Source organism: Bos indicus, chromosome 8, assembly GCF_029378745.1.
Source record: "Bos indicus isolate NIAB-ARS_2022 breed Sahiwal x Tharparkar chromosome 8, NIAB-ARS_B.indTharparkar_mat_pri_1.0, whole genome shotgun sequence".
In the NCBI taxonomy this organism is placed as follows: domain Eukaryota; kingdom Metazoa; phylum Chordata; class Mammalia; order Artiodactyla; family Bovidae; genus Bos; species Bos indicus.
Genome location: NC_091767.1, coordinates 47899413 through 47922766, shown reverse-complemented (window position 1 = coordinate 47922766; position 23354 = coordinate 47899413). Strand labels below are relative to the sequence as shown.

At 38.4% G+C, this 23354-nt stretch overlaps 1 protein-coding gene and 1 pseudogene across 2 annotated transcripts in view; one reads left to right on the top strand and one right to left on the bottom strand.

The window, feature by feature from the left end:
- CEMIP2 (cell migration inducing hyaluronidase 2) overlaps positions 1 to 23354 on the top strand; it is an 81398-nt gene that overhangs the window by 26342 nt on the left and 31702 nt on the right. For both annotated transcript variants that reach the window (XM_070794653.1, XM_019966058.2), the window contains exons 5-12: positions 3761 to 3930; positions 7690 to 7878; positions 9602 to 9771; positions 11083 to 11292; positions 11596 to 11801; positions 11944 to 12013; positions 16693 to 16821; positions 18603 to 18691. In XM_070794653.1, the coding sequence (XP_070650754.1) occupies positions 3761 to 3930; positions 7690 to 7878; positions 9602 to 9771; positions 11083 to 11292; positions 11596 to 11801; positions 11944 to 12013; positions 16693 to 16821; positions 18603 to 18691 (1233 nt within the window). The remainder of the gene's footprint in view (positions 1 to 3760; positions 3931 to 7689; positions 7879 to 9601; positions 9772 to 11082; positions 11293 to 11595; positions 11802 to 11943; positions 12014 to 16692; positions 16822 to 18602; positions 18692 to 23354) is intronic.
- LOC109562951 (phosphoglycerate mutase 1-like) lies at positions 13936 to 14920 on the bottom strand (annotated as a pseudogene).

The following is a 23354-nucleotide window of genomic DNA, read 5'->3' as shown; positions in this document are numbered from 1 at the left end:
TGGCAAGCTGAGGCTGCTCTCTAGCTGTGGTGCTTGGGTTTCTCATTGTGGTGGCTTCTCTCGTTGCGGAGCACAGACTCTAGGGCCCTCAGGCTCAGTAGTCGTGGCTTGAGGGCCCAGTTGCCCCTTGGCTGGTGGGATCCTCCTGGACCAGGGATCAAACCCATGTTCCCCTCATTGGTAGGTGGACTCCAAACCACTGGACTACCAGGGAAGCCCCATACATATCTTTTTTTTACTTTCCTTCCCCCTGCATATTTGAATCTGTGTCTGTATGAGAGGAGAGTGTGATGGAGAAAGTCAGGTGTCAGAATGGCCTCTACAATTTGGAAGTCTGGTTGCCTCTTGCTTTGAATTGGAGGACAGAATACTGGTTACAAAGCTCTTTTCAAAGCTTTGATTTACGAAACACTTTGTGAATCTTAGCATTGAACTTGTGAAAAATTAAGAACAGGAGTGTGGTTCTGAAAAACAATCAGTTTAAGGAAATTGACTTCCTTCTTATAGTATCTTCTGAAGATCATATGAAATTCAGGCTAATTGAGGCACCTTATGAGTTGGAAGGGAGAAGGCAATGGCACCCCACTCCAGTACTCTTGCCTGGAAAATCCCATGGTCGGAGGAGCCTGGTAGGCTGCAGTCCATGGGGTCGCTAAGAGTCGGACACAACTGAGCAACTTCACTTTCACTTTTCACTTTCATGCACTGGAGGAGGAAATGGCAACCCACTCCAGTGTTCTTGCCTGGAGAATCCCAGGGACGGCAGGGCTTAGGGCCCCATTCTGAGCTAAGGTGTAAAAGTTGTCTTAAAAGCATGAAGAGGGGTGGAACATGCACAGGTTTCTTTTTCTTTTCTTTCTTTCTCTTTTTTTCTTTTGTTTTTTGAATCCTTTAATTTGAGTCTTGTTTGATTGGCACTGTCCTATGAGACCCTGGCACAAGTTGGAGGCCTAGGAAGTTCATCCAAATAGTAGTATTCATTCCTATAATTTATTCTTGTCTTCTTGTGCCATATTCTGGTTAATCATGATTTCTTAATGCAGTTCTGGGGAAGTAGCTGGCTCAACATTTACAAAGAAAACAAGAAGTTTTCTGCTTACTGTTCACAATAAAGTCAGGGGATATCTGCAGTGAAAAGTTAGAGAACTTCAAAACTGGCATGTTGAAATGATCTAGTTTCTCTTTTTTTCCTTTGATGGTTGATTTATCTAGTTATTATTTTTTCCTTTGGTTAGTGTTGGAATGGAATATTATCTGTAGAAGTTGTAGAGAAAGTTAAGACAAAAATTAGTGAAGAAAAAGGGTCTGTAATGGTTTTAAAACTCTTTTTACTCACACAGGGAATATTTGTTGTTGTTCTGTCGCTAAGTCATGTCCCACTCTGCGGTCCCATGAACTGCAGTATGCAGGCTTCCTTGTCCTTCACTATCTCCCGGAGTTTGCTCAAACTCATGTCCAGTGAGTCAGTGATGTCATCCAACCATCTCATCCTCTGTCGCCCCCTTCTTTTCTTGCCCCCGGTCTTTGCCAGCAACAGTCTTTTCTAATGAGTCGACTCTTTGCATCAGGTGGCCAAAGTACTGGAGCTTCTCTTCATGCTCATGTGCAGGTATTTCTGTAATTGATAGACCTAGGAGTGAAAGCATGGTCTGCTCAGATACCCACTCTATTTCATTATCCAGTAGTACCAGAGATAGTAACTTTTGTTTCTTTATGTCATTATTGTTCTAGATTTGTGTGATCATTAGCTCTGAATGTTTTGTTTAACTTTTGGGGTAATCTTCTCCCTATTGTTTTCAAATTCCTTTTAAAATATTGTGGCTGATTTGACGGAGAAATTAGAATTGTGATCCTTTGCCAATGTTCCTTTGCATTGCCATTATCTCCAGGGTACATAAACATGCCCCTTTGAAGATAATGTTCTGGCACGTTGAAATTTTCCTCAAGTGGAGGAGGGAAGTAGGAGTGTTTTGGAGATAGTGTCAGTAGAATAGAACATTGTTTAATAGTTGCTGAGGCAGTTCTGGTAAATAAAGGAAGCCTCTGATAGTCTTCCTCTCCTTCCCTCATATAGGAGATAATAAATTGAAGCATTCTTCATTTGATTCTTTCTGCTGTATCAAAGAATATAAATAGAGCTATAAAGCACAGTCAGCCAAAGAGTAGCTAATCCATGCAGGGGCGGGTGTGGGATTTGTAAGGATGTAGGCATGCATTGGTTAACTTTCATCTGTGAATATCCAGCCATCTGTCTAGCATAGATTATATTTGGCATTTTTTCCCCCTACAATAGGAAGTTGAGATTTTTCTTTTCATGTTTTAAACCAGGAGTCTTAAGGCTAATTTTCTGATGTTTTGTCTTTGTTCTTTCTTTCTTTCTTTTTTTTGAATTGACTTTGATCATAAGCTTGAGCAAAGTCCCTGGAATGTTTATCACAGTATCACAGTAATAAAATGGTGTTTTTCAAGTGTATGCTTTCAACAAATAGTTATAAAGCATATAAAATTAAAAACTTGTTGAATAGTGATTCTATAGCTTTAATAATATTAAACTAATAACCCAGTGGTCTCAGCTTTGTTTTCACATCTGAGATCTTAAAAAGTCCCATGCCCAGGACCCACTGTACATCATTTACATCAGGATCTCTGAAGCATAGGACATCCTCCCCGCTCCCCACTGGCAGTGTGTGCAGTCAAAGATGACACTTTCTGCTCTAACCTCTGACCTGTGACTCAGGTTCTCAGTGTGGTTCCCAGACCAGCAGCATCAGCATCACCTGGGAACTTGTCAGTAATTCTATGGCCCCACATCAAACAATCAGAAGGTGGGGCCCAGCAGTCTGGTTTAACAAGCCTTACGTTTAATTCTGATACCAATGAGGTTTGAGAACTCCTGCTCTAACTTGGTGGTTTTCCAGTGTGGCTGCACAGTCAGAGCATCTGGGGAAGTTTAAAACAGACTAATGCTAGGCCCCACCTGTAGAGATGTTGGTTGCATTGGTGTGGGCTGGGTCTAAGCTTGGATATGTTTCTAAAGCTCCCATATGATTCTGTTATGTAGTTAGCTTTGAGAACATTGCAGAGATAAGAGTGGAAAAGAGACCAGACAATAATCTTTTAAAAAGAAATGGGGGCTTCCCTGGTGGCTCAGATGGTAAAGAATTTGCTTGCAATGCAGGAGACCTGGGTTCAGTCCCTGGGTTGGGAAGATCCCCTGGAGAAGGGAGTTGCAATCCATTCCAGTATTCTTGCCTGGAGCATTCCATGGACAGAGGAACCTGGTGGGCTACAGTCCTTGGGGTCACAGAGAGTCGGACACACTGAGTAACTAACACACACTGGTGATCCAGTGGTTAAGAATCTGTCCTCTAATGCAAGGGATGCGGGTTTCATATCTGGTTGGAAACTGACACCCCACATGTTGAGTGGCCAGAAGATTAGAAAAAATAGTAAAAAAAAAAAAAATAATGTGAATGAAAAGAGTGTGCATTGAGGAAGTCAATGATTAATTGAAATCATAGTAATCAGTGTTTCACCTGTTACAGAACTGGACAAACAGGGATTTAAAATCCAGGTGCATTTCCTTCTGTGATGTCAGTTTTTTCAGTCAAGTTTGTACTTGCAACCACATGTGGAAAAAGAGTTGGAGGGATTGACAAAAATGAAATAGAATTAATAGCACCTGTCATAACATCTGTGTTGGGGATTTGGGTCAGTACCATAACAAATAATCAGTTGCACCTGCTCTTTTTCCTTCTAGGCAAGCTTGGGCTTTGGTTGGTGTCATTGATGGTGGCAGTACTTCTTGCAATGAGTCTGTAAGAAACTATGAGAATCATAGTAGTGGAGGGAAGGCTCTCGCCCAAAGAGAATTTTATACTGTGGATGGTCAGAAGTTCTCTGTGACAGCTTATAGTGAATGGAAGGAAGGTAGGCGAGCAGTTTATACTCTTGTTAATACGTTGGTAAGTATTGTGACAGACGTTTTTTAAAGTGACATTGTATTCAAATGACAGTCTATTTCGATTTCTCAACCGGTTGAAGAAGAAACCTGTAGTTTTCCAACTATAGTTGATCTTTTAGGCTGAAACAAAACTTTTTTTTTCTGGATTAGAAAATGATCTAGTTTAGGCATCCTCAGTTGGACATTGTTCTTCATTCTTGAGTCATTAGGTGTGGTTAATGGATTTGTTTCCTAGATTTAGTATCAGTCGAACCAATCTGGATGTGAGCTGTCTTTTATTATGTTCTGTGATAGTGAACTGGTTTTGTACTTTGGATCTTATTGTTATATAGCTGTATGGACAAATATTACCTTTAAACACACGCTGTGTAAACAAATTACTCATTTTCTTGGCAATGTTTCCATGATAATTCAGCTACTACGTTTATCTTATAGACAAACTGGAAAACGGAGAAAAGTACAAAATTAAAATTAATGTTTCACCCTATCATTCAGAGTTAATTAGCATTTAAAATCTATGTTCCCTCCCCTAGTGTTCATTTTGTCTTAACCTGCTTTCCTTTCCTTAAATAATATATTATAAAGTTATCTTAGGTCTTTACTTTTCTTGAGCATATTTTGAAAATTAGAATCCACCTTTCAGAAGAACTATCATGTCTAACAATGATACTCTGACTTTTTTTTTAATGGAAATTCACTGAAGAATTTCTGTATTTTGCTGCTAGATTTTTTTGGCTCCAGGTGAATTGGCAGTCTCCTGTCTGTGCTTGCCCACTACCTTTCTTTTCCAAGCCAGTATTATACCAAAATTAATGTCAAATGAGTAATTAAAAGGTGCTTTATTACATCTGTAATTACCCAGAAAGGTTTATTTTAGGCTGGCCACATACCTCTGTTTTTAGCAGTACTGTAGCAAAGTATTCACTGAAATGGATTTCTGGAGACAGAATGCCTAGGTTCATGTCCCAGCTCTTTTGCTTACTGTATGATGATGGCATATAACTTTAACTTCCTAACCCTTAGTTTCTTCATCTGAAAGTGGGGATAATAATGGAACTACCACGTAGGGCTGCTGTGAATATCAAACATGAAGAATATGACGTTTTTAGCACAGAGTATATAGTAAGCACTCAATAAAGGTTAGCGTTTTAACAGTAATGCAAACATGACTTGGGATATAACTATTTTGTGTCCTTGTAATTAAAAAAAGAGTATTTTGCTTTAAAACAAACAGATAAACAGTTCCTGGTATATAATGGGACTTCCACATGCTCCATTTAAGGAGCCTTCTGAGTTTGAGGTGAGGAGATGGTATCTATTTATGGATGAGACTGGAATCAAGGCTAAGTTCTCTGCCTCCAAGACTATTATTCTTTCAACCACATCATGGTTGGCCTCTGGCAAAAAACATAGGTAGATGAGAAATATTTCTGAGCAGGAATTTGGACTTGCATGAAGAGTTTAGTGGAACTTCTTTCAGTAAGATTCCAGGCAGAGGACGACAAACTTGGAGTCAACATTTCCTTTGTGAGAACTTTTGCTTACATTTTCACATTACCAATGACTGCTCTTTTCTGGGAAAGTATACATTCTGGCTATCTATTGTAGGATATTGTTTGTGTTCTGTGTTCTCAGTATTTCCTATTTTCTGGAAGAGGTAGCAAGTCACTCCAGGAAGCTAGGATGATGAACGTATTTTCTTTCATACTTCCAGTTCTAGTGCCAGTAGGAGATATCTCAGGAAGGATTTTCTTCTACATCCAGAAAAAAGTGAAGAATTGTTGAATAATACAGATTTTTCTCTATGTAACCTTGCTTTTTTTTTTTTTTAACAGAAACAAATTCTAATGATCTTTTAAGTTAAAACTTATTTAGAAAATTTTTTTAAAAACATCATTGAAATTTTTTATGAAAAAAAGTTAATATTTCTTAGTTTCCCTTTTTTAGATAAATCTTTTTGGTTAAATCTGAAATTTTGGGTAGTGATTATCATTGCTACCATGATATTTTGGCTTATCTTTACTCTTAACCTGCCTGTTTTAGTTCTTAGGAAGGAAGAATGATATAGAGGTTAGGAAAATTGGACTCTGGAATTAAATTAGCATTCATTGTGGGCTCTTTTTTCAGCTATTAGTCAGACTCCCTGGCCTTTGCTTCTTTTATCTCTAATGCATATAATAGTTCCTCTATCTCAAAGTTGTTTTGATGAAAGGTTATTATGTATGTGAAATCCCAATAATTGTTAACTGTCATTGATAGTTATTATCTTTATTTAGACAAAATTCCATTATGGGCTTTAGTATTTATGTGAAAGAAACATAAAGAAAAGACACTTTACATTTTTAGGTTCCTTCCTTTTTTTTTCTGTTTTGTTTTGGTGCTTTGTAGACACAGGAAAGCATGGTAGATCAGTCTAATGGAGCAGATTTCAGAACTTGCTCAGGTTAGGTATTATCAGGTATCCCTAAGACTGTAAGGATATTTGTATTATTCTTTGTGTCTTGCCTAAATATCTTGCGTTTTGATTCCTCTAACTTAAGTAAATGAGTTTTTTTATTCCTATTATTGACTATTATATTTTTTTAAATTAAAAAAAAAATTTTATTTATTTGGCTGCACCAACTCTTAGTTGTGGCATGCGGGACTTTAGTTATGGCATGCAGGATATATTATCCCGACCAGGGATGGAATCTGGGTCCCCAAGCACTGCAAACTTGGAGTCTTAGCCACTGGACCAGCAGGGAAGTCCCTCATCGACTTTTAGGGTCAGTATCTTCAAGTAGCCCCAGAGTAGTTTGTCAATTCATTGGAAAGGTGATACTGAAATACAGATGGTAAACAGATATCTTTGAAATATGGTGTTTCCCCACATTTCCATATTTTCCATAGCTTCCATCTATTCCATATTCATTTGCATTAAATCAGGTTTGGGACCATGACAGGTTGTATCATGGACACTTTGAGAAGCAGGGAACAGTGTAGAAGCAGTGCAGAAGCTTCTGCACTTGGTTGCATGTTAAAGAGTGCAAGTTAGAGAGATGTTGGGTCAGCTTTTCAGTTTCCATCTGCCTAGTTGGGAACCAACTCTGAATTTCAGAAGGGGGTTTCAGGAAAGATCAGTGATTAGTAGTTCCTGGATTGCATGTCTGATGTTACCCCAGGAAAGGTGCTGAGTTGGCCTGGGGCACTATCACGTGGCCTTTAGGTCCCTTTGCAGATGATCGTGGGGACACTCATCCCTTCAGTAGACATTTGATGAGTCTGCACTGTGAGACAGAGCAGTGAATACATGGTGCTTTGCCCCCTTCACTGATGTTGCTTCCAGGGAGGTGAGCTGTCTTCCCATTGGAAAGATACTAATCATACCAGAGAGAAATAACAGAATAAGAATACTGGAGGAATGGTTACTTCCAAGAGGATGTTTGGGAAGTCCAGAAAGGTTTGCCTGAACTTTATAAGATGAATAGTATCTTGGTTGGTAAATTAAGAGTGGATGGACACTGTAGACAGAGACTAAATGATGAGCAGAGGTCTAGAAGTGAGAAATCACCTAAGGCCAGCTTTTATATTTAATGTTAAGATTCTGTGTGTTCATGTCCTATCATTTCCTGTGCATGGGTCAGACTGAAGCATTGCTGGCTTACATTTATCTTTCGATTTGTGAATCAGTTGAAGGGGTTGATTTTAGAAAAAAAAATCACTTTGTTTCTTGCTTTTTGGTCTAGGTATTTCTTTTTCAGGTTTCTGGGTAGAGGCCATAGATGGAGTAAAACTGCACCTGCTGGATGATGTTAGTAGTTGGGAACCCGGAGATCAGATTGTGGTCGCAAGCACGGACTATTCCATGTACCAAGCAGAGGAGTTTACTCTTCTCCCCTGTCCTGAGTGCAGCCGCTTCCAGGTCAAAGTCAAAGGTATCAGACTGCTCAGAAGGCTTCTTGGGAAACACTCTTCTTGAGATATGATTCTTGGGATTCTTTGTTTTTCCTTGAGTCGTCATTGTCACCATCATTGTCATCAATATTGAAGGTCTTAGCAGTGGGGAGCTTTGAACACTAGAGTCCCAGAGGATGTTGGATAAAAGTAGTCATCAAGCAATAATGTTGCTATTAATGATGTATCATAGACAAATCAGTGTTTTTATGCCAGTTTCTATGTTTAAAAAAAAAGAGATGCAAACTAGATGGATTGAATTTTTTCTTTGAAGATGCTTTCAAACTTCTTTTTTATTAAATTTCTGCTATTAGATAATAGTAAACTAGGTTTATTTTTTAAATAGAAGTGTCTCTTTTTTATGTAAAAAAATGAAACTCACAGTCTTTGAGTGTCTGCTTTCTTGGCCAGAAGTAGATCTCACAAATATTTAAAATGAAACCGAAAAGATACTTTCATAAAACTACATTTCCTATCATAATCTTGACGAATGTATTTTTTGAGAGAGAGCAATATACAGTGGGATCCTTACTGTAATCTCTGTTTAGAAAGGATGACTGACATTTACCAGTTACTTATTTTGAGGCTGGTGATAGGCAAAGCTTCTTCCTTCATTGCCTCAGTTATGGAATTCATTGTGCATTCATTCATTATATTGCTTTCCATGCTTCTGTAATACAAATTATGCATTACACATTTATGATACAAAACAAAAGAATTTAGAGTAACTATTTAATAAGTACTCACTCAGTGGGTACTTTAGAACTTTCAAGGTTAAAGGAAACTTTTTTGCTTTAAAAAAAATGAAATTGACTCACTTGGCAGTTTTTTCCTGCTTCACTCAGTGTTGTACTCTTCGTTCTTGACCATACAGGCCATAAGCAGAAAACTGAAAACTAAAAAATCATCATACCATCTGGCATTAATTTTGTTTGGAAATTCCCATTGTTCCTAACAAGTATACATGATAATGAATCTCCATTATTTGGTTTATTTGTGTTTTTCCTTCCTGAGTTTGTATAGTTAAGATCAGATAAAAGCTCATTGGTAAAGTGTTTCTAAGTTTTTAGTAAAGGTGGGGATTTAAATGTGCATTAGAAGTGGAAAGAAAAGGTCGTTATTTCTGGACTGTTAATGTCCAAATGCAGGTTACTTTAGCTTTGAAGGAGAAGCAAAAAAAACTTTCCACCCTATTATCAACATCTACAAAATCATTAGTTTTCCTAGGTACGGCATGCACTGGAGTATTCATGTATCCTCAGGGGAGTAGAACAAGAGCACATGGACAGGAAGCAGAGACAGCATGGATTCTTAGCTAGCTTCCAGATTATTGGTGCTGTTCAAGAGAAGACTGAACTATTGGCTTTGCCAAAAAGTTCGTTTGATTTTTTATGTAACATCTTCTGGAAAAACCCAAATGGAACTTTTTGGCTGACCCAGTACTTTAGGGAGGAGTAAGCTCTCTGTGTGTGGGTTTGATAGTTGGGAGTGAGGGTTAAGGGCATTGAGTGTGGGTGATTGGAGCAGAAAATCCATAAAATCTCTGCTTCCTGGGATTCTTTTGTTCTGAGGTATCAAAGAATGGAAACAAACAATAAATTTAATAATGTCTTGAAGTTACAAGATAAACATTACTGTCTTTTTGATATAAGTTTTATGTTTTCTTTGTTCTGATGTTATTTTTGCCTTGCCCTCATCGACCAGAAACGCCTCAGTTCCTGCACATGGGTGAAATTATAGATGGTGTAGACATGAGAGCTGAGGTTGGAATTCTTACCCAGAATATTGTTATCCGAGGAGAAATGGAAGACTCATGCTATGCTGAAAATCAGTGTCAGTTCTTTGATTATGATACCTTTGGAGGACATGTCATGGTAGGCAAAAGGATTTAATGAATTCTTTGAAACTGTGACTGCTAAGTACATGTTTGACAAAGCTTTCAAGTTTTGGAGTGGCATCTTTATGGCTATTAAAATCACATTTTATTTCTCTTTTCAATGACAAGGAGATTTTAGATGATTAAAAGATAACATTATATCTTCATGTAGTTGATCTGGACTCTTAGTTAAATCATTTAAGAATTGTCCTGTGAAGAAGGAAATCAATTTATATTGGGAAGAATCAGTTATAAAGACAAAAAAAACCAAATAATCTCAGGATCATGCATGCAATCTCTGAAAGGATCAGGTTTTTTTTTTTTTAAACATGATATTATGAAAGGGTAAGCAGTAGTGATGTACATATTCAAGATATGTTTCTGTAAAGATATTTTTTATATGCAGATTTTTTATTCTATAAAAGTACTGAGCACTTATGTACTAAATGTTGCTCTGTGTACTACTAATCTATTTGACTCCTGGGCTGCATTTTGGCTACATGTGTCATAAAATCAGTTTTGTGTGAGTAGGATATTATTTTTGGCTATGTTTCTGTTATGCTGATTTCTGAAATGTTGGTCAGTGTCATGACTTTGTTTTTAGTAGTGTGATTGAAAATCCAGAGTTTATAAATATTGAGACTGCCTAAGTTGTGGATCATAGAGGCATTTTTAAAAAAAAACAGAAGTAAACAACATTATATGCTAACTAAATCATTGAGGGAGGATTTAGAAATAATTATTTATCAAACTTCAGTGGAGATTATAGAAATGAAAAAACAAGACTAGATAGGAAATGACCAAAATATTTGAACAAACCCACACATATATACAAAAATCATTTTTGTAGCCTTCCTGGTTACCTTTCCTTGATTCCTAATAAGAGGCTATTTTTTATTACTCTTTAAAGTATTCATTTATGTAAAGAAGCATTTGCTAAATTCTGACCTGGAGATCCAGGAAAACAGGATGTAAAAGAAAGATGCTTTCATTTCTGGTCTCCTTCAGATATTTTCTATTAAAACAATATTTTGGGGGAATTTCCTTGGTGATCCAGTGGTTGAGAGTCCGCCTTCGAATGCAGGGGACTCAGGTTCGATCCCTGCTCAGGGAACTAAGATCCCACATACCACAGGGCAACTAGAGAGCCCATGCACCCAACAAATATCCTGCACGCTGCAACTAAGACCTGATACAGCCAAATAAATATTTTAAATAAAAAACAATGTATTTTGTTACTTTGCTTCTGAGCTACTTTACCCTAAGCTACTTTGCTTATGTGTTAGTTTGATTTTTGGTTATCTTATAGATAAAGAAAAATTTTACTTCAGTCCATCTTTCTCATGTGGAATTGAAACACATGGGTCAGCAGCACCTGGGGCGGTACCCTGTTCATTTTCATCTGTGTGGAGATGTGGATTACAAAGGAGGGTACAGACATGCAACATTTGTGGATGGCCTGTCTATTCATCACAGCTTCTCCAGGTGCATCACTGTGCATGGGACAAATGGCTTGCTGGTAAGTAACCTCATATTGTGTTGATATATTTTATGAAAACAGTCACCTCTCCTTCATTCCCATGACTTGTCAATTTTATACAAGTAAGCCGTTGGGCCACAAGTCTTACTCTGTCCTGCTTTCCTGAGAATTCTGCTGTTTTTCTCTGTTCTCTTAAGAGATCAGTGAACCCTGACATTTGACTTTGCCCCATCAGCTAAGATGAAAATTTTTTGCTTTTGTACTCAGCATGCCTCATGAATAGCACTTGTCAACCACAGCCAGTCTTGTTACCAACGACATTATACACTTGTATTTTGGCAGATAAAAGACACCGTCGGATTTGACACACTGGGTCATTGTTTCTTTCTGGAAGATGGTATTGAACAGAGAAATACTTTGTTCCACAATCTGGGACTCCTCACCAAACCAGGCACACTCCTTCCCACGGATCGGAATAACTCCATGTGTATCACCATGCGGGAAAAAGTATTTGGAAATTATATCCCTGTGCCTGCCACTGACTGTATGTGAGTAATTGGTGGAGTGAAAAGCTCACGTGTGATGGCCAAGGCCTGTTGGCTTTTGGGGATATGTTTAGTGGGAGGGTTTTTAGAAGATGGGATTTTTCCTGACGAATATTTAAATCACCTTAAAAAAAATGTCTTTCAGGGCTGTTTCAACTTTCTGGATTGCTCATCCCAACAATAATCTGATTAATAATGCAGCTGCAGGCTCACAGGTAAATAACACTAAAGTGCATCTGTGTTTTTGCATTCTTGTTTGTAAGTGTCCTGGTTTATGTGTATATGCAACAGAGTGTGTGGTAGTCTAACTCAAGCACCTTGCTTTCTGGTACTGCTTATTTTAGCCAGCTCTCAGAGCAGGCTGTGGTTGAGATGGTTCTTCTGTTTCTTCACATCATTTGTGCCAGTTAGTATTTATGAGTGTACAAAGACAGATGCTAAATGGAAGAAAAGAGGGGGCTAGTATATCGGGTTATCATGTCATCTCCAGAGTGTATTTTTAGTGTATTATGTACAATCCTTTTGGCTTCTCCTATTTCAGTCATATGTTCATGAGTAAAAAAAGCCCTATGAGACTGGGTTATTCTGCAGAATATTATGACAATGATCATTCTGGTCAAAGGGCATATCCTTTTTGTTAAATACAGGGATTTTATACACTTGGAAATTCCACCTCCTTAGTAAAGCAAGGACTCAACTGTGTGCCTTTATTTAACTTATTTATTTATTTTTGGCTGCACTGGGTCCTCGTTGCTTTTCTACTGCTTTTTCTAGTTGCAGCAAGCGGGGGCTACTCTTCATCGTGGTGAGTGGGCTTCTCATTGTGGTGGCTTAACTCTTGTTGTGGAGCACAGGCTCCAGACACACGGGTTTCGGTAGTTGCTCCATGTGGGCGTGGGACTGTAGAGCACAGACTCAGTCGTTGTGGCACACAGGCTTAATTGCTCTGAGATGTGTGGAATCTTCCTGAATGAGGGGTCGAACCTGTGACCTCTGCATTGGTGGGAGGATTCTTAGCCACTGCACCACCAGGGAACTTCAGCTGTGTGCCATGTACTAGTTATGAGCCTTATATTGTTTCACATATACTCAGGGATAATTTAAGAGAATAAATGAACTATTTTTGGATGACAGAAATGTCTCCTGGATAAACTCGGAGAAATTTACATCTGTAATTGAGTATTTTTATAATGCAGCTGCTAATTTATAATGTACAAATGAATCTTTAAGACATAATACTATTATGATTATATCTATGCTGAAAACTGTATAGCACAGAAACATGAGCTTTCCAGCAAAACCTGAATATTCATATACATACATCATGGCTATTAACACTTTAAAAAGGAAAGGAATACCTATCATTGTTTTCCAGAATAAAGGAAAAAATTACCTGGAGGGAGTATTTCTTCAAGATAGCCAGAAAACAGGTATCACTGGGTGATGGTAGAATTTACATCTGTGGTTTTTCTTTTTTTTTTTTATTGCACATCACTCCTTTATTTTATACTGATCTGGAAAAAAGATATTTTTAATACAGTTATGCTCAAATGAGTACTGGGCCCACGTGCTGGGCCAAGCAATTGTAACATGATTCAGAAGTCAGGCACAGTGAGAGACACACTTGGACATGATCAAGAGGCATTCTGCTGCCACAAAACAGTACGGCAGGGGAGGGATTTTAAAACACACAGCAGGATGAACTCCTACACCTTAGAAGTCAAGGAGCTTATCCCATGATGGTATAAGGAATGACTTATTTGCTGATGACCACATGTGGGAATATTTCAACCGCCACTAAAAACCCCAGAAGGTTTTTTTGTTTTTTTTTTTTGTATTTATATATATATATATATATATTTTAAAGTAAATGCAACACAAAAACATTCAGGATTGATCCAGCCTTTTAGAGTCAGGGAGGAATATTTGATTGAGTCACCATGCAGGTTACATTCACCTTCCACTGGAATGACTGGAGCCCTGAGTCACCTAACAACTGTGCCCGGCTGGCCTCTGGGGACATGAACAGGCTCTTACTTCTCCTCATTGGTCACACCTCAGCATGGTTTTCTCCCTGTCCCCTACTCAAGCAGCTCCTTAGTAATAAACCACCATCAAACCCCCCAGCGATGACCTCTCAACACTTCTGGATAAGTCTTCTCTTGGCTTGGACTGAGGACCATGCCCCAGATGTGCCATTCTGACTAGACTGTATGAAGGGAGTGGGAGCAAGAGATAAAATGGCTAATGTGGAATTGGGAGCCGCTGGTCCCCACCTGCAGCTACAACTTACGATGCCTATAGATGTCATCAGTGGGACATGTGCCAGGGAGAGGTGCAGAGGAATAGGGTGGGCCAGGGCAGGGGAGGAGGGTAATCCTTGGGAAAGTAATCTGCTGCTTGCCCTCACACTTGGCTTGATGGGCTTCAAGTTCTTGTCCAACTCATAGACCATGGGAATGCCAGTTGGCAGGTTCAGCTCCATGATAGCCTCTTCAGAGAGACCCTCCAGATGCTTGACGATGCGCCAAAGGCTGTTGCCATGGGCTACAATTAGTACCCTTTTCCCCTCCTTCATCTGGGGGACAATTTCTTCATTCCAAAAGGGCAGAGCTCTGGCAATTGTGTCCTTCAGACTCTCACAGGAGGGCAGCTGGTCTTCAGTGAGGTCTGTGTACCTGTGATCCTTACTGATGTTGCTATAGAAGGGATGGTCGGGCTCCATGGGAGGTGGCGGGACATCATAGGAGCACCTCCAGATCTTTACCTGGGCCTCACCATGCTTGGCAGCAGTTTCTGCCTTATTGAGGCCAGTCAGACCCCCATAGTGTCGCTTATTAAGGCGCCAAGTTCTCACCACTGGCAGCCACATTTGGTCAGTGGCATCCAGCACTGTCCAGAGGGTCCAGATTGCTCTCTTCTGCACTGAGGTGAAGCAGATGTCAAACTCATAGCCAGCATCTCTCAGCGCCTGCCTGCCTCGCTTCGCCTCCTCATGCCCGGCTAGGCTCAGGTCCGCGTCCTACCAGCCGCTGAAACGGTTCTCCAGGTTCCATGTGCTCTCACCGTGCCGGATCAGCACCAGCTTGTAGGCAGCCATGGCTACGGTTCGGGGTGCGGCGCAGACTCTGGTTTTTCTTAAAAACATAAAGCATAAGATTCTTACTTGACAGGGCAGAGACCTGGGCATTCAATCATTTCAGTCTTCTATTCATTCATGTTTCATCAAATATTTGTTGAGCACATATAGGATTTATACTGAGATGAGATTTTGAGTAGAGGTGGCCAAGGATTTGATGTGCAGTCTTACCCCAGGATCATCTGATCTACATTACATTACAAATGAACACAGAGCAGAGACTCCTTTTAGCTATTTTCAGAAATCATGGGTTGTAGATCAAAGTAAATTGCAAAGAGCCCATGAAAAATGTAAGTTGTGGTTGCCAGACATCCTTATGAGGGCTCATTTGAGAAAAGAAGAAAGCAGGTGTCTATCTTTTTCCATCTCTTATATGTTCCTCTCCCTTTTCATTCTGTGAGTTCTTTTTTTTCTCTTTAGAAAAACTGCTCCTGTAAAGCTCATGTTTTGGCAAGGGTTTTCCTCCCAAAGTAAATCAAACTCTTTTTTCTTGTACCTTTCCACTGCCTTTTACAAAGCTCCCTTTACCTGTCTTGACACCACAGTGTTTTAACAGGAAACAGCTGCTACCTCCTTATCCCCCTTTTTCCATCCCTCAGCCCCAAACTCTACTGCGTCTTGGGAGGGTTCACTGCCCTTAGTTTATAAGGCTATGGTGTGGAGCCTTCTTCATAGCCCTCTGAGTCTGTTTTGTGCCCCAAAGCACAGAGGTGGCAGACACATTCTTCAGAGGAGTTTGTTTTTACTGAGACCTATCTGTAAAGTTTTATCATGGAAAAATGCCAAATACTGCTTTCATTTTGCTGATATGTTTTTCACAATTCATCTATGTTCCTAAAGGACTTTGTCAAAACTAGTATAGTACTTATTAGCTATGCTTTAGTTGTCTCTGTGTTTCCCATGAGACTATGAATTCTTTGAGAATAGGCTATTGTATACCTGGCACTAAATGAATGTCTCCTAAATTTGAATCGATACTGTACTTTTGGACTATATATTTGAGTTTTAGCAATCTGCTTAATCAGTGTTCCTTGATGTGAAGTTGTCCTTCACATTGGGCTGATTTTTAATTAAATTGTAAAGTAAAAAAATGTCACAGAGATTAAGAGCATTTCATTTCATTTTATATCCTATTTTGAGTGTCAGAAAATTTCAAACTCTTAACACTGAGATTGAACAGACAGGACCCAGACTGAGACAGCATCCTGATTCATGCATGTGGTGGTTTTTTCTCTTTGGCAAAAATTTGCCTCAGGATAGGAAGGGCATTGGAGTTGTTTGAAAGAAGTCAGTGATCTCTGTGTGTTGATGGATAGTTGTTTAATAGGTATGACTCATCTATTGATCAGGTTTGGAGGTAAATAGGAAAAAAAACCCCATATTGCTAAAAGGCTATCCTGTCCTGGTCATGTGAAAGGAAGGGAGGCTTGTTTGGTTCTAGTTCTGCATGACTTTTTAAAGCTAATGATAGGAAAGTTATTTTGAATAAAATTTTGGTATCAGCCAGTTCTATCTTTTGTCCCATCTTAAAAGCAAAAGTAAATTAGCTTTTAAAAAAATCAAACCTGATACACTGCTTTGAGAGTTGGTTACATGAGTACACAACTTTTTAGAGTCAACGCTGAAGCTGAAACAATGAACAATTCGTGTTAAAAAGATTAAACTTGTTTGTGAAATGCTTAGTTTACGTGAGGGTGTTTCATAGAGTGGTTTTATAAAAGGATGCCTTTAATGACCTTGCCCTTTTAATTATAGGATGCTGGAATATGGTATTTATTCCACAAGGAGCCTACGGGGGAATCGAGTGGATTGCAGCTCTTAGCAAAACCAGAACTCACTCCACTGGGAATATTTTATAACAACAGGGTCCATTCAAGTTTTAAGGTAGGTTCCTAAGTTTTAGCAATCAGTATGTATAATTTACAGGATAAAGGATGGACTACTGAGAGATGTTAATACTAGTTAGAACTTGTCATCAGAGAAAGTAATTTGTGATTAAAAAAGCTGACTCTTAATCCTGCCCCATTCAGGATGTATAGACAGCTTTCTGTTTATATACACACAGAAATAAATGCTGTGGCACACATGTGCATGCACTCTGAATAATTATAATAATGGACTTGAACCATGAGTCTTCATCCTCTTTCCTTCCGCTCACTTTCCTTCCAATCTTTAATATCATTGCATGTTTCTAAGGATGTACACATTAGTGTATTATATGCTTTTGGGGCTTAAAAAGCATATTTTCTCTCTTCTCTCAGTGCTGATGGAATGTCCTATTGGACATTTAATATAGTTAAACAGTGAAATACTGTTTGAGAGTATTTGACCTAATTTAAAATGATATGTAGGTCAAATAGATGAAAGGCCATTTAGGAACTCTTAATTTTCATGGTATTTGACACTTAACCTCCTCGGTGATAAACACATCTGGTTCATTTTGTACTCTTGAGGCATCTTGATATTTTTATCATGTGATACAGTACCCAGATTCTTTCCTCTGATGTGATCCACATCAAAGTTCAATTAATAATTTCCCTTTATGAAACTCAGAGGATCCTCCTTTAAAAACCTAAGTGTGATATAATTTGAAGAACTTAGAATCACTTGATGAAGACTTAAGAGAGGAAAAAACTTTACACAGAATTGTGATATTTATGAACTGAATAGTTGATTAAGAGTGGTAATTATTGAAAACAGCGCTTCAAAGTAGAAGTCCTCAAAATTTTAAAATTATTGGTGGTATTACAAAAAAAACCTCATTCTAATTAATTTTGTAATATCATGTACATGAGGAAATGTAATATTCTACTATATCAATTCAAAATAAAAGATATTAGATCTGAATAAAGGGTGGATTATTAGATTTTAAATTTAAATTTGTTAAATTGGAGACTACAGTATTCTTTCTTAAAATGCAGTTGATTACATAACCTTTATTAAAATCCTGTTATCTGGATTCTTAAGCATACTGACTCTGCATCATCTGGCATTTGCTTCTCTTTAGTCTTCTTTCTTACCTTCCTCCCTCCATATATTTCCTGATAATCCATCTAAGATTTTTTTTCCCCTCAGATGTGCCATGCTTTCTCTCATCCCCAGAGGTTTTGTACAAATGATTCCCTGGAGTGCTTTCCTCTGGGTTCTTTAGATGTTTCCCACCCACTCCCTGCCCTTCAGTCTCTGACCTGGTCTTCTGTGTGGCTGGTTCCTTCAAGTGTCAGCTTTCGAATTCAGGACATTCCCTGAATTCTCTCTCCTGCCTTCACAGAAGGTCTCATCTTGGTGCCTTTCTTATGTGCTGCCAAAGCATCATCTATTTTCTTCGTTATATGCTTACTATATTGTTTTGTAATTGTTTATTTAATTGCATATCTTCCTCCTCGTTTATGGAGTAACAGCAAAGACCATGATTTTCTGGGTGACATATAATTCTTGGTGACCCCCAAGGTGGGCACTAAAGAAAGGTTTGACCAAATGCATAAAATTATTAAAAAAAAACACAACAATAAAGTAGCCATTTTTGTAATACTTTTTTTTGGCTGTTTACCTCTTCTCCCTCCTTTTTTGGTAGATGTGATAAGCTAAAACTTATTTTCATGTATCCTATATGTCATTATAACGTGGGATTTATATTCATTTCAGTCCATGATTATGTTTTCCAGGCTGGCTTATTTATTGACAAAGGTGTCAAAACAACCAATGCTAGTGCTGCTGACCCGAGGGAGTACCTCTGTTTGGATAACAGTGCAAGGTAGAACTGGTCCTTTTAAGTCACACTCGAGCCGTATCTTGCCAAAGTAAAACTTTCTGAGTTGAGCCATTGCCCTCTTCTCCAGTAACATAGTTAAACTGAAGTTTTCTAGGTTTGTAGGAGGGTTTTGAAAAAACATTTATTTTGCTGTTCTGGGTACTGTGGCTGGGCTTTTTATCTTAGTTAGATGCCAAAGAAATTGATGCTTCTTCTCTTTTTGACAGTTGCAAATTGATGTTAGAAAGAGTTGTAGAAAGAGAAATAAAGAGAGATATGTTGAAAAAGGGTCCAAATTTGGCCTACAGTAGAATATGATTCATCAAAAAATAAGCTAAGACGTTTTAGTATAATCCCTGAAAACCAAGGAATATGTAATTTATTGTTAGTGGTCAAAATGGAATATTGCATTAAATCTATTTCAAAGGGAAAAGTCTCAAACTTGATCAAGCTAGTTCTGGTTCAGTTGTTTGTAGTCTCAGATTCACATCATAGCTGGGCTCTTTGTTACTCTCCTTTATAACCACAAAATGTAATTGGTATATGGATCAGCATTTCAACAAAGTTTTTCTTTTTTTCTGAACATCCTGTAAATGAGCCAAAATAAATAAGATGTCTCCAATGGAAACAAAATTTTCCGGAAGATGGCAACTTAAGGTCATACTCAGTAGAAACTGTGTATGACCTTAAGTTGCCATTTTTTTCTGGGAAATTTTGTTTCTATTGGAGACATTTAATTTATTTTGGCTCATATACTTCATGTTAAAAAAAAAAATTTGTTGAAATGCTGATCTATATCCCAGTCATTTTCCAGGTGGCTCAGTGGTAAAGAATCTGCCTGCCAACGCAGGAGACGTAGGAGACATGGGTTCGATCCCTGAGTCAGAAAGATCCCTTGGAAGAGGAAATGGCAACCTACTCCAGTATTCTTTCCTGGGAAATCCCATGGACAGATGAGCCTGGTGAGCTACAGTCCATGAGGTTGCAAGAGTCAGACATAACTGAGTGACTGAGCATGAGCATGATATGAGCCAAAATAAATAAAATGTCTCCAATGGAAACAAAATTTTCTGGAAAAGATGGCAACTTAAGGTCATATTCAGTAGAAGCTGTGTGTATGTTATTTTTCTATACTTCAGATGGATTGACCAACTAAAGGATTTGAAAAGGAGCTAGGTTTAATAGACTCTGTTTGCAGTCATTTATAAAAGGATGCCAGGTGCTGTTGTTCACAAAGGAATAAAGTAGGAGCCACTCTGTAGGTAGATGAAGCAGAATCACTGTGACACAGTAATAAAAGAGAAAACCTGAATATGTTAGTCACTCAGTCATGTCCGACTTTTTGTAACCCCATGGACTGTAGCCCGCCAGGCTCCCGTGTCCATGGAATTCTCCAAGCAAGAATACTGAAGTGGATTGCCATTCCCTTCTCCAGAGGATCTTCCCAACCCAGGGACTGAACCCAGGTCTCTTGCAATGCAGGCAAATTCTTTACCATTTGAGCCACTGTGGGTGGCACTTAAAGAAAAGGATGCCAGGTGTTGTTCACAAGGGAATAAAGTAGGAGCCACACTTTAGGTCAGTGAAGCGGTTTTACTTGTGACACAGTAAAACTGGGGAAATAAGTTAGTAAAACTACTCATTATGAAAGATCAAGTTAAGCCTGAAAAATATTAAAGCAATGCTCAGATGATGTTTGAGAAGTGGAGAAATTGTGAGCATTGTTTAAATAAAACGCAGAGTGGTAGACACTTAATAGCTGAGCAAGATATGACGTAGAAAAAGAGGAGATAAACTTGAGATGAAAAAGGAGCATATAGATGGCAATAAATTATGAACCAAAAAGAGAATATTAACTGACAAAACAAAGGAATCTTGCTAGAAGATTACTACTGTTTTTTGAGAGTTTGTTATAACTGGTAGAACTAGTAATGTGTGCTTTGCTAAGGTATTAATAGTATTAACCAAAAAATCTTTACATAAAACACAATCGACTCTCTTATCTGCCTTAAAAATTATATGTGTGTATATGAAGGGATGAATGAAGAGAATGTATTTCAGAATCTGTTGATGTTTTCATTATACTTGACAATAAAACAAACCTACTCATAATGGCTTAAGAAGCTCCTTAGCCTGTGTATGCATGTCTGATATCATGATAATGATGATCTTTTCTGTGCTCTCTATACTTTTCTCACTAGTTTATAAAGCATACAGGTTGGTAAGGAGTTAGACTCCATTTGGAAGTTGTTATTGAAAAGAACTGATTGTAGAAGAGTAACAAGACATTTGGCAACTAGTATATACATTTAATTTTGTATAAACTGATGAATAAAATATGCCCACATGCATTCATGCAGTCCAGACATGACTAAAAATGATGAAACTCAAACACAAATGAGTAATAAGTCAGCCCATGAATTAAACATCCAGTTCATGGGATTCAGAAGGTATTTAATGTGTTCATCAAAGGGGAAGCTGACTTAATAGTTAATCAGATGAGTCTTTCCTTATATCTTCAAGATGTGAAACTACAGGAATCCAAAGATAAGAATATTTTAACTCCAGAAAGCTCTCAGGTTAAGACAGGGAAATTTCATCTAAGAGAGTAAAAGAATATGAAAACTGACTAGGACATTTAAAGCAGAAGACAAGTGAGAGTCGGGGAGTGTGCTGAAGGCTCATAAGTTGAAGGGGATGGAAAATTAGCTGCATTTTCTACAGACTAAGTGGAAAGGAGGATGAAAAATAAAGGGCATTTAAGCAAGTGGTCAACGATTTATATGGATAGGAATTTCATAAAAAATGAGATGGCTACAGCAGAAAATTAGATGTTGCTTTATTGTATTTTTTTTTTGGCTTTCTTTTAGAACATTGTGTAGTTTCCTTTCCAGAACTGTTCCATCTGCTTGATATTATGTAATGACCGCAGATCCGTTTTGCAGCAGCTACAGTGCCAAAAGAGTGGGCGACGGCTCAGTCTTTTTACCCCTTAGGTCAGAGCTATTTAGTGTAAGGGGTCACATACACAGTCTTGTGGAGTGCTTTCTAGAGTGCTGTCCTTATTATCTGTTCTCCATGATCCTGTCACCAAATAGCAGCTAGTGACCAGTTAAAAAGTGAAATTCGGTTGTATCATTGCTCTGACTCCATGTTTCTGACAACTTTCCATCACACTTATTGATCCACCTCCTTTATTCAGGTATGATTGACATGTAAAAAGCTGTGCATATTTAGTATCAAGAACTCAGTAAGTTTGGAAATAAGTACACACCTATGAACCATCAAGGGCAAAGTTTCCTTCTGTCTCCTTTATGGACATTATTTTATGAAGTAAAAAATTAGTTTTTTTTTGTCAAAAGACCTATAGACTAGCTGTCTAGAATTTATTTATCTTATAAAACTAAAGCTTGTATACCTTTGACCATCACCTCCCCATTTCCTCCTCCCTCCAGCCCCTGGCACCGCCATTCTACTTTTCCCATTGCATTTAGAATAAAGAACCACATCCTTGCCTGAAACATGCCTTCCTCTCTGTCCTCTTCCTCTTGCTTTGTACTTACCAGCCAACCTGCTTGTTGTTCTTGAACATGCCAAGCTCGCTCCTGCCTTTGCACTTGCTGCTTTTTCTGCATAGCTGCTTCTCCCATTGTAACATACGTCTTTGGTGGGTACTGCCATGTCCCAGCAACTTTCAAAATAGCATTTGTGCGAATGATACTTCATGGTTATATGGTTGAAGCATCTCAACTTGCTGAATGGGTTTTTGTAAAACTTTCTAGTTTTTCTCTCTCCACCTCCCCAGCTTTGTAAGATTATGATGGAAGTGATCTTATTTTAAGTTAGGAGGCATTCTGGAATTATTTGAGCTGTTACACTTAACAGTTTTTAATGCCAGTTTTTTTTCCTTGGTCTTTTCATTAACATCCTTGTAAACATTTTAGGAAGAGAAAGAAAAAGTAAAATTGTCTTTATAACTAATAAGTCGATGAAATACAGTCTACTTTTTAAAGTGCTGATATTTTACTTTTTATATTTTTATAATAATAGATTTACAGTATATTAGTGTCAAATGTTGGAGAAGGCAATGGCAACCCACTCCAGTACTCTTGCCTGGAAAATCCCATGGGCAGAGGAGCCTGGTAGGCTATAGTCCATGGGGTTGCTAAGAGTCAGAGACGACTGAGCGACTTTACTTTCACTTTTCACTTTCATGCACTGGAGAAGGAAATGGCAACCCACTCCAGTGTTCTTGCCTGGAGAATCCCAGGGACGGGGGAGCCTGGTGGGCTGCCGTCTATGGGGTCGCACAGAGTAGGACACGACTGAAGTGACTTAGCAGCAGCAGCAGTGTCAAATGTACAACAATGATTCAGTGTTTTTATAGATTATACTTCATTTAAAGTTATTATAAAATAATGGCTTCATTTCCCTGTGCTGTATGGTATATCCTTGTTGCTTGGGTTGCCATTTCCTCCTCCAGAGGATCTTCCCCACCCAGGGATCGAACCTGTGTTGCTTATGTCCCCTGCATTGGCATGTGGGTTCTTTACCACTAGCACCACTTGGGAAGCCCTGTTTATTTTATACATAGTAGTTTATATCTCTTAATCCCATACCACTATCTGCTCCCTCCTCCCTTCTCTCCACACTGGTAACTATTCTG